The 11,557-nt window shown below is 38.2% G+C and overlaps 1 protein-coding gene across 1 annotated transcript; it reads right to left on the bottom strand.

Annotated features, from left to right (window-relative positions):
• Positions 1 to 7,566: 7,566 nt before the first annotated feature.
• Positions 7,567 to 8,100, bottom strand: LOC107469520 (uncharacterized). The gene has a single exon (XM_016088890.1). The coding sequence runs from the start codon at positions 8,098 to 8,100 to the stop codon at positions 7,567 to 7,569; it is 534 nt and encodes a 177-aa protein (XP_015944376.1).
• Between the last annotated feature and the right edge of the window lie 3,457 nt (positions 8,101 to 11,557).

The raw sequence follows: 11,557 nt of genomic DNA, 5'->3' as shown, positions 1-11,557 counted from the left end.
GTCCCTAAACTTAACAATGATTGTTCCTAAGGCATTTTCCAGCAACGAATTGATGACATGGTTGGCCACGTTAGACTTGTATTTTCTAGCTCAATTTCATCCCTCATCAATTTGAATCTTTTCATTCTCTTTGGTGTTGCTCCCATCACCATTATCACCACCACCACCACCTCCTCCATCGTCATCCAAAGATATCAACTTTTCATTTTCGGCAATCTCTCTCTCTGCAACCTCGAAACCCTCACACTCAATTCAATGAACATCCTCAACTTATCAATCACACCCTCAGCATTCCATTTTTTTCTCTTCCAATAACCCACACTTATTAGCTTCTATTACAATCAATTAACCTCTCAATAAAGTAAATCAAGGTAATGAAATTCAAGAATACACTTAAACTCTACAAACTTAGATAAAACTTGAATTACATGTAAAAGAATAAAATAAATAAAATTCGACACCTAATCTTAGCTCAAGGATTTCATAACATTGCACTAAATATGAAAAAGCAATAACAAATGTACTTGAATTTGCGAATTCCTTTAATTTGTGGTGAAAAATTAAAAATTGAGGTGGCCAAGAAAGCGGATCGAATCAATCCAAGCTCTGCAATTGTACCTACAAATAAAGCAATTATTCACACACTTTCAATAATCAGCTATAAATAATTATGAAATATAATTAACCATAACTTATCAATTTTAACATCGAGAAATTAAGCAAAATTCGTAAACTCATTTATCAATTTCAAGTATAACTAACTTATTAACCAAACAATTGTTGGAAAGACATAGAGATAATGATAAAAAGGAAGCAACAATATATAAGAGAAGAGGAGGAGACGAAGATTGAGAGATGGAACGGTGATGAAAAATAACATACATGAAGCAAGAGAAGAAAACAATGATATAGATGGAAAGGAAGCCTGAGAAGATGACGACCATACCAACGCAGACGAACCACGGCAATAAAGAAGAACAATAATAAAAAAGAAGCAAAATAAGGAGATAGGGAACAGGAGATTGAGGGGCCTCGAATGATGCTGGTTGGTTAGAGATGAAGCAAAATGGCTTCCAATGGTGCAACACAATTTCTGGAACTCATATTGGGATTAGGGTTAAAAACCAACAATAAGGACTAAATTGAGTTAAAAACTTATAATTGCCACGTAATATAGCCGTTGATTATCCATCGTGACTTCCTTCATACACGTCATTACTCCCTTCGCGAATATTTTTCGAAAAATATCTCAAAGACGACCGTTGTTAAGTTCAGAGACAATTTTGGAGCAATTTTAAATTGAGAGATAAATTTGAGACTCGATCGCAAGTTCGAAAATCACTTCAAAATTTAAATATTATTACAATACTCAACTTGAATATTGTCTCTTTTTTTACCCCAAACAAAAATCAAGCAAAACTTACAAATATGCAAGATTAAATCAACGATGCCCAAGATGCAAAAAGTAGGTGCTGGTTCCTAGGAATTCTAGCTAGGGGTGGCAATGGGTAGGGTAGGGGTTGAATCGAATTCTAATCCTATTCACGAGTTGAATTTGCTACTAAAACTCAACATTACCATATTGATAAACCCCATTTTTAGGGTTTATCTTGTGCTTAATTTAGTGGATTTTGTCAACTATTCTCACATTTATTCATACAATTTGCATGGTTTTAAGATTCCTTCCCAATTTTATGCTATGAATAAAAACATGCTTCCAAGGCCTTAAAATCACTAATTTTTAATCCTCTCTTATTACCATTCGATACCGTGACATGTCTGTTAAGTGATTTCAGAGTTTATAGGGCAGAAATGGCTTAGAGGATGGAAAGGAAGCATGCAAAAGTGAAAGAAACACAAGAAAATGAAGATTTGAGAAGCTAATGCCGAAGCACACGCATGGAAGATGCGTGCGCGTGATCGCGCCATACTCCAATCGACGCGTACGCGTGACATGACGCGTACGCATGACCTTGAGCTTCGTCCAACGACGCGTACGTGTGGCTGACGCGTACGCGTGACAAGCGGCACATGCCTCACTAAAGTGAAATCTCTGGGGGGCAATTTCTGAGCTGGTTTCTGGCCCAATTTCAAGCCTAGTATTCAGATAAGAGGCTGGGAGTGAAGGAGGATGGGAAGAGGATCATTCATACACTTTAGTTTTAGAGAGAGATGTAGAATTCTAGAGAGAGAGGCTCTCTCCTCTCTCTAGATTTAGGGTTTTTAATTTTCTTCCTTTTAGATCTAGATCTTATTTCTCCTTTACTTTAGTTTTCCTTTACTTTTATTTGTTCTAACACTTTACTTCTCTTGTTATTTCCTTTATTTTGTCAATTTTAGTTTACGAACTCTTTTGTTGATTTCTATTTTCTTTTAATGCAATTTATGATTTTCATGTCTTTTAATGTTTGCCTTGATTTCTACTATTGATTTCTTACTTTGATTAGTTATAGCTTCATTTAATTCTTGCAATTTATGATGTTTACTTTTATTGCCCTCTATGTGTTTGATGAAATGTTTCTTTTAGTTATGAGTTAGATTTTTCTCCTCTTGACTTGGGTTGAGTAATTGGAGACGCTTGAGTTATCAAACTCTCTTGTTGATTGATAATTGGAAGTTGCTAGTTGATTTGAATGCCACTAAAGCTAGTATTCCTTAGGATTTGACTAGGACTTGTGGACTCAAGTTGATATCCACATGACTTGCCTTCATAGTTTGAGGTTAACTAAGTGGAGCAATAGACAATTCTTGTCACAATTGATGATGATAATGAGGAAAGGACTTCTAGTTCTCATTCCTTTCCAAGAGCTTTCTTAGTTATTAGTTTATTTCTTTTACTATTTACATTTCTTGTCTCTTACTACAAAAACTCCAAAAACATTCCTTCATAGCCAATAATAAAGCACTTCATTGTAATTTCTAGGGAAAACGACCCAGGATTAATACTCTCGGTTATTTCATTGGGGTTGAACTAGTGACAACCATATTAAATTTGATTTGAGGATTCATTGTTGGTTTAGATCTATACTTGCAACGAGGTATTTTTGTTAAAATTCTCTACCGACATAAAATCCCTCATCACATATTCGTGTGTTGAGAAAAACTCAACCCTAACTCTATCCGTGGTCAACCCACGAGTATCCAACCCTACCCGCGAGTTTCACAAATATGCAATATTATTATATAACCTAATGAGCATACAAATTAAAAATTCAATATAAGCAATACAATCATTTGATAAACAACATAACTATCAAATGTTCAATTCTACATAAAAATATTTGTTTAAATTAATAACACAAATGCAAATAAAATATTGTGATATAATATTGTATTTATATACTACTAAAATAGAATTAGTTTTTATGTAAGCAAAAGTGTTAAATTATCAATTGATGATCTTGCCTCAATGATAAAAACTTTTAGCACTAAATGAGAGGTTCTTGGTTTAATACCTACCTATAACATATACATATATAAAATGCGAATTGGTCGGATAGAGTTGAGACTCAACCTGTATCCTACCTGATCTACGTTCAAATCCCCTCTGCACTCAACCCTACTCGCAGCGGATCGAATTGGCAACATTATCACACTGAATAGAGTAAAGTTGAATACCCACAAATAGAATACATGTTACTACCCCTAATCTTAGCTATTATCTTCATGAATGTTATAGTAATCAACCCAAAATTAAAAGTCATTAACAATTCTAATCCAAACAACTATTCATCATTCAATTGTACAACTACTTTGAAAAAGAAATTGACCACGTGTGCTATGTGTGATTGAAGTCTTTAGCAAAGAAGTAATGATTTCCATAGCTTCACTATAAGAAAATAAATAAAATTATAAAACTAATTTTTTTAAATAAAAAATAGTCTCTAAATATATATTTAAAATCCCTTAAAATTAGAATTGATTTGATTTAGTAATTAAATCTCCTCCCCTTTTGTGACACAATCCAATTGCAGGTATGATAATACTTTTATAAGACTTAATTTTTAGTATATTTATTTTAAATAATTATTTTAATTTTAAAATATTTTTAATAAAACTTTTTTTTTCTTTTTTATTTTGTTTTTTTAAGGTGCAACATATAAAATAATAAAGAACAATTCGATAACTCTAGTCATGACAACCCTAGTTATCTTTGGCATTGTCATCAACAATCATAGGGTTCACCACCACTCCACTCATCGGAGAGCAAGAAGGATCTACTAATAATATCCACCACACGTGAACTTTGATTCCTGAAGATTCTATCATTCCGTTCTAGCCAAACTGTCCAGATAACAGCAAAGAAGCCAATCACCCACCTCCTCCTCTCACCTCTTCTTGCTGCAGCATTCGTCCAGCTTTCAAAGTGTTGTTTGAGTGTACCAAGCATGGTCCATTTCCTTCCAAGAGTGAATAGCCAAGCACACCACACCTGCCAGAAAATCTCACAACCAGCAAACAAATGAAAAGCAGACTCCACAGACTTATCACATAAGACACATGTACGATCATTTGGGCTAATTACACCTAGTCTACACAATCTGTCCTTAGTATTCACCCTCCCCACCAACACAAACCAAGAGAATAATTCGATCCTTGGTGGAACGAAACCCTTCCAAATTGCACTTGTGAAGCTATAGCTTGTTATTTCCTCCGGGAGAACCACTTCCTGCAATACCTGCACAAATGAGTTAGTCGAATAAATACCAGATCTATCAAATTTTTAGACCACTCTGTCCTCCCTCTCAGATGTTAGCTGAACAGACTGTAAAACCTGATGGAGTTGGTTTACTAGTGCCAACTCCCACTGAAAACGCTCTTTCCTCCTTTGAAAATTCCATATCCACTCTAGCCCATCCCAAAATCCGCAATCCCCAATAATAGAACCTTTGAGGTTTGAGACCGAGAAAAGCCTTGGAAACAACTCCTTAAGAACACCATGAGGTAACCAGATATCCTCCCAGAACCGTACTATTCTGTCATTCCCTACATCCATATAAAAACCCCTGATCATTTTTTCTCTCACATGTGGCTCACTGATTTGTAACTGGCAAATATCCTTCCAAGGATCCCCACCCTTGTAGGTACAGGCTGACCACACAGCATCTCATTCGGATTCAAGTTATTACAGGAGCAGACGACTTTCTTTCACAGGGGACAATCCTCTTTCGAGAACCTCCACCACCACTTAAAGAGCAAAGCTGTATTCCGAATTACTGCGTCTCCAATTCCCAGACCACCTGCCTTTTTGGAGCCATCACCACTTCCCATTTTACTAGTGGTATCCCATTTCTCCCATTTTACAAGTGGTATCCCATTTCTCCCATTTCGTATATTTTCCTAATGAATTTGCATTTAACTTGATAAGTTTAAGCAAGAATTAATTATCTTTTAGCCACTACGGATGCTACTTTGAGTCTTGTGCAATTCTGTTTATTTTAGGTAGCATTTGGCTAGATTTGATGGAAAGGAAGCATACAAAAGTGGAAGTAATCGCAAAGCTGTCAAGCCTAACCTCTTTGCATTCAATCAATCATAACTTGAGCTACAAGATCCAAATGAGGAAGTTCCAGACTTCTAGTTGCATTGGAAAGTTAACATCTGGGGCTTCGCAACGATATACAATTTGCCATAGTTGATCTGGCGTATAAGGGCGCGCACGCGAACATTGGCGAATTGTATAAGGGCGCACACGCCCACATCACGTGCACGCGCACGTTGGCGGATTGTATATTGGCGCGCACGCACACCTGGCATGTACGCACGACATGCGCGACGTACTGCAAGCTCAAAATTCACCCCAACAATTTCTGAGCTACTTTTGACCCAGTTTTCAGCCCAGAAAGCACAGATCAGAGGCTACAAAGTGAAGGAATCAAGTGGTCTCCATCCATCAATTGAAGGCTTGCTGATTGTCATAATTAATTCTAATTTAAATTTAATTTTTAAATAGGAAAAGATATTATTTAGTTTTAGAAAGTAGATTTTAAATTTATTAGGATTAGATATAAAAAGATATGCAACATTGAACTTTTCATGCCATCTCAGACAATTTTACCTGAATCCTTATTTTTCCTCTCAATCATGAGCAACTAGACCTCCACTGTTAAGGTTAGGAGCTCTGTCTATTTGTATGGATTGATTTTATTATTTTTTTGTCTTTTAATTCATGTTTTGATTTATAATTCAAGAATTATTTTCTCTCTTTATTTTATGAATTTGGGTGGAACGGAAGTATGACCCATATTCTAATTGTGTTCTTGTATAACTTGGAAAAGCTCTTTACTTGAACAACAGCTTGAAAACAATTTCTCCTAAATTTTAATTATTTGAATTTAACAGGATACGTGACATATAATCCCCTTATTTTTGGGTAATTAGAATTTTTGTGGCATACAAACTGGAATTTGATCATGCAGCTTCTAATTGGAATTAATTGACCAAGAAATTGTCAGTTAATGAATTTTAGAGGAGACTAGAAAGGTCTAAGGAATTAGAGTCTAGTCACATATAGTTTGCCATGAATTAAATCTTACATGATTAAAATAAATTAATAAGAAAAATCAATCCAGAAAATTGATATCTCTGAAGCTTTAACTGTTTTCTCCCATATTTTATTTTCAACTTGACTACCTGTTGCCTTCTGATATTTGGAAGTCAGTTTTTAAACATTTTAAACATCTCAAAACCATTTTTCTGCTTGCCTAACTAAGTGGTTTAACCAACCATTGTTGCTTAGTCCATCAATCCTCGTGGGATCGACCCTCACTCACCTGAGATATTACTTGGTACGACCTGGTGCACTTGCCGGTTAGTTTGTGGGTCGTAAATTACCACACCATAGGACAAAAGAGAATTGTATCATTTGCAAACTGTAAGTGTGACAGCTCAATGTTATCCCTTCCAACCAAAAGTGGATAGATGCAACCATTCCTCATTGTCTCCCTAATCATCCTATGTAGCACATCAACAACTAGCACAAACAAAAATGGCGATAAAGGGTCTCCTTGTCGTAGTCCCCTTTCCATCTTGAAAGGCTTAGTGGGGGACCCATTTATCAAAACCGACATAGACGCAGAGCAGACACACTCCTTAATCCACCCCCTCCATATATGGCCGAAGCCCATCTTCTGCAAAATAATATCCACAAAGCTCCATTTGACCCGGTCGTATGCCTTTTGAAAATCAAGTTTAATAATCGCAGCACTCTTCTTCCTAGCCTTCAGCCACTGCACAGTCTCACAAACTATCAATGCCCCATCGTGAATTTTCAAACGCACTCTGTGTCTCTCCTACTAACCCTGGCATGACCTTCATCATTCTCCGAACCAATACCTTAGATATGACCTTATACACACAACCCACTATACTAATCGGCCTGAGGTCTTTTATTTCTTTAGCCCCAATAAACTTCGGCGCTAGCGCCACCCAAGTGATATTCGAATATCTAGGTAACCTAGAAGACTGAAAAAAATCCAAGACTGCTCCAGTAAACTCCTGACCAACTTCTTCCCAACACTTCTTGATGAAATTCATATTATATCCGTCACTTCTTGGTGCTTTCGTTTACTCGCAATCCCATACTGCCTTCTTTATCTCTTCAACAGATGGCATCAACTCCAGTTCTGTTGCCTCTTCCACATCTATTTGCATTACTAACCCATCCCGAAAGCCTAAGTTAGGTGACACCTCTTGTTGGTACAAGTCCTTATAGAAATCTCTTATAGCCACCTTAATCTTGGCTTGATTCCTCACTACTCTTCCATGAATCATTAAAGCATCAATCCGGTTGTTCCTCCTTCGAGCTGAGGCTAAATTATGAAAGTACCGAGTATTTTTGTCCATCTCCTTTGCATGCCTGGATCTTGACATCTGCTTCCAATGTACCTCCTTCCTGATATACCACTTCTTACAAGAGCTGACCAGTGCCTTCCTTCTTGCTTCCAAGGTTCCATCATACACTCCATTACTGACCATATCGTCTACTTTCTTGATCTCCTCCTCAAACGTTTTAATCCTCATGTCCATAGACCCAAAATTCTCTCTATGCCATATGCCCAAAAGAATCATCATGGCCTTTAACTTGTCCAGGAACCACATCTCCTCTAGGCTTTTTCACTCTTCCTTCACCATCCTCAAGAACCCTTCATGAGTGAACCATGAATCAAGACTTCGAAAAGGTCTCGGCCCCCTTCCGACCCTTACAGCTTCCATCACTTGGCAATGATCCGATAACCCTCTTGGACCACCTTGTAGCCTTGTATCGGGAAACTCTTCTAGCCATTCTAAAGTAACCAACATTCTATCAATGCAGCTACAAGATTGGTCCCTGAACCAGGTAAATAGGTAGTCAGATAAGTCTAAGTCCACTAGTTCCATATCCTGAATCCAAGATTTAAAGTCCGTTGTCGACCACGTCAAAGTAGTAGCCCTTTTTTCGCTCTTCCACTTTAACGACCTCATTAAAGTCTCTCATAAAGCAAAAAGGTACTTGGCATAACCCAGATAAAAACTCAGCTCTTCCCACACAACTAGCTTTTCATTCCTAGTATGCGCACCATACACTAAACAAATAGCACAACGAAAACTACGCTTGATCAGCTACCCCTCCACGAACAACCATCTATCTCCTTTATAACAGTTGCCTATCTTAAAAACCGTTTCATCCCACATCAACAATAGACTACCTAAAGCACCTTCTGCCCCGACATACTCCCATCCTACCGCATCATTTCCCCACAGGTTCACAACATTAAATTTAGTTACTACCTCTCTTTTAGTTTCTACCAGGCCTAGCATATGTATATTAAAATTTCGCCTAAAGATTTTCACCATACTCAATTTTCCAACTCCCACCAACCCCCTAACATTCCAAGAGCTAAAAATAATTTAAAACCAGCTATACACACCTTACTCTGATTTTTTGGGCGACTTCTTCTAGCTTTCTCCTTTTCCTTTGCCTGCCTTTTCTTCTGGGCTATTGCCTCATTCTGTGCCTGTAGTACTGCCATAATATCATCTTTCTCGTTGTACTGAACCGCACCAGATTCAACTGCCAGGTTCCAAGTCTTTCTGTTCTCTTGCATGTCATTCTCACATTTATTTTCTGACTCTTTCGTGCCGGTATCACTGTCAGCATCCAGTGTTACATCCCTCAAGTCCTTTGGCTCCCCCTTGCACCATCCTCCTTTACCTCTGCCGTTACTGCCAGACCTTGGCCTTCCAAACCATCCAGTCCTTTAACTGGTCGAACCTTTTTCGAACATTTTTTGTATGGACCGCAACCTGTCCTTATCCCCTCCCCTGCCAAATCACAACCCCGTTCCCCTTTCTACATGTCAACGAGCTCAAGAAGACCCACCAACTCAGACGAGACCTCTCCTCTCAGCCTCGCCATCTCCAAGCCACCATCAATACGCTGTGTCCCTGCCGCACTCGACCCACCGGATTCATCACCGCACCCTACTACGTCATTCAATTCGCGTCGCGCCCCACTTGCAACTGTACTTTCCCTGTACATACTGCTGATCTCAGCCCCAGGAGCCCTACAATCACTTCCATAGTCCTAGGATAAGGTTCGACCCGAATCTTCTTCCGCAATACTAGGTAGCAATCCTACACCGTCGGCCGTTGTCTCTTTAAATCCCTTGATTGTTGTCGTTGCCGTTTTAGAATTCAAAAATTCGGTACTCCATTCATTCAAAATCTCCGGGGGTATTACCATTCTGCCTTCCTGCTGTTCTTCATCCATTGCCACCATAACAACCATCTCCGCCTCCGCTTCCCGTCCCACTACCTGCACGTGACTACATTTCCCAGCATCATAGGCGCTGTCGAGCATAGGCCCACGATTGCCGGTCACGACCTCCTTCAATATACAACCCGGTAAGGCCCAAGCATTACTTCCCGCCTCCTTAACCACCATATCAAATCCAGTTGTGCCTACAATGAGATGGATTCTTTTACTAATGGCGTCAAGCCAAAACGTATCAATCAGCACACGCCCCACGCTAAATGACATAAGAAAAATTGTCGCAGCATCACATGACACCACCTCATCCCACTGTTCACCAATCATACGGAACGTAGCGTCTGACCAAACATGTAGAGGGACTCCAACGCACTCCAGCAAAACTCTTCTCTTATCACATCGTTCAACCTCATTCCAACATCTAACACTACTGAAGAACGTTAAAAGGCCATCCAGTTTCAGAGCAAGAGCCTCTTCCACACGACGAAGGCTATGGAAAACTAATAAAGCTTTATACGTCCCCATCTCGCAAATCTTTACCATGTTAGGAAAATCTATGTAGAAGTTGTCATCCCAATAATTCTTCTATTTAGCCAATCCAAATTAGTGATATCCGTAGAGGCCCGAATTTCCTTTACCGATGAGTCCCCTACATGATTACAAGCATTCGCGTCGTCCACAAGATAATAAGGTTTGCTACCAATAATCCCACGAGTAGCCTCCCCAATATCTGCGTGCCTCCTTTCATATACTTGCTCTTTGTCCGGGAAATTTTCCATCATCAGCCCTACCGTCCACCGCGTTCCTCCTTGTACCTCTGGTGTCTACCACAGTCTTCCCCTTGGAGGTATCCCTCCTGTACTTAGCCTCCCATACAAAAATCTCCTTCCCTTGTAGCCGCATGGAATTCATTTCTGAGATCGCTTTCAGCGCCCCTCCCTTGGTAGTGTACCTGATAAACGCAAAAAGGTATACATCACCATTTCTCATTTTCCTTGAGAGACAGATGTCATTGATCCTCCCCGTCCATGAAAACAACTGAAATAATTCTTACTTCGATATATCTCCCGGTAGCCTATCCACAAAGATGGTGAAAAAATCTTGTTCCAATCTAACATACTCTTCTCGGTTCCAAACCCTAGGATCCTTGGCTTGAGGTTGTAGTTGAGAAGCCCTATCCCGTCCGGTGTTTCCCCAATTCCCTCTCTCACTCTCTCTCTCATACTATGTACTATGTACTCTTTATGTACTCCTAAAACCAAACCATGTTTCTTTATTTTTAGCTATAATAATGAAAAAATTACAGTAGAACTAATGACAGTAATACATTCCATGTTCCATATCTATCAAGTTATTCTATTATAGCCTATTTTTTATGAAAAATTTCATTATTCATCAATCAGCCTATTTTTAAAATATTTTTTTATTAAAATTATAAGGAATGACAATCAAATAAGGATGGAGCTTCATAATTATGTTTTATTCATTTTGATATGAAAGAGTCACGCTAAAAGAAAAAAAAAAGAGAGGAGAAAGAAGGAACCAAAGAAACAAAGGTTAATAGTTAAATTTGTCCTTAAAAAATTACTTATTTTTTAAATTAGTTTTTAAATAAATTTTTTTAGTTATATTAATCCTTAAAAGATAAAACGTAAGTCAAATTGGTTCTTTCATTAGTTAGATAATGATGTGTCACGTTAAGTGTCATATGACATGATGACGTGATAGGCTAATACCACGTGTCACAAGATGATTAGTTGACGTGTCACTTGACATGTAAAAAAATTATTTATATTATAAAAATAA

This window comes from Arachis duranensis, chromosome 10 (assembly GCF_000817695.3).
Source record: "Arachis duranensis cultivar V14167 chromosome 10, aradu.V14167.gnm2.J7QH, whole genome shotgun sequence".
In the NCBI taxonomy this organism is placed as follows: Eukaryota; Viridiplantae; Streptophyta; class Magnoliopsida; order Fabales; family Fabaceae; genus Arachis; species Arachis duranensis.
Note: the sequence above shows the minus strand (reverse complement) of the source record. Positions and strands in the feature narration are given on the sequence as shown.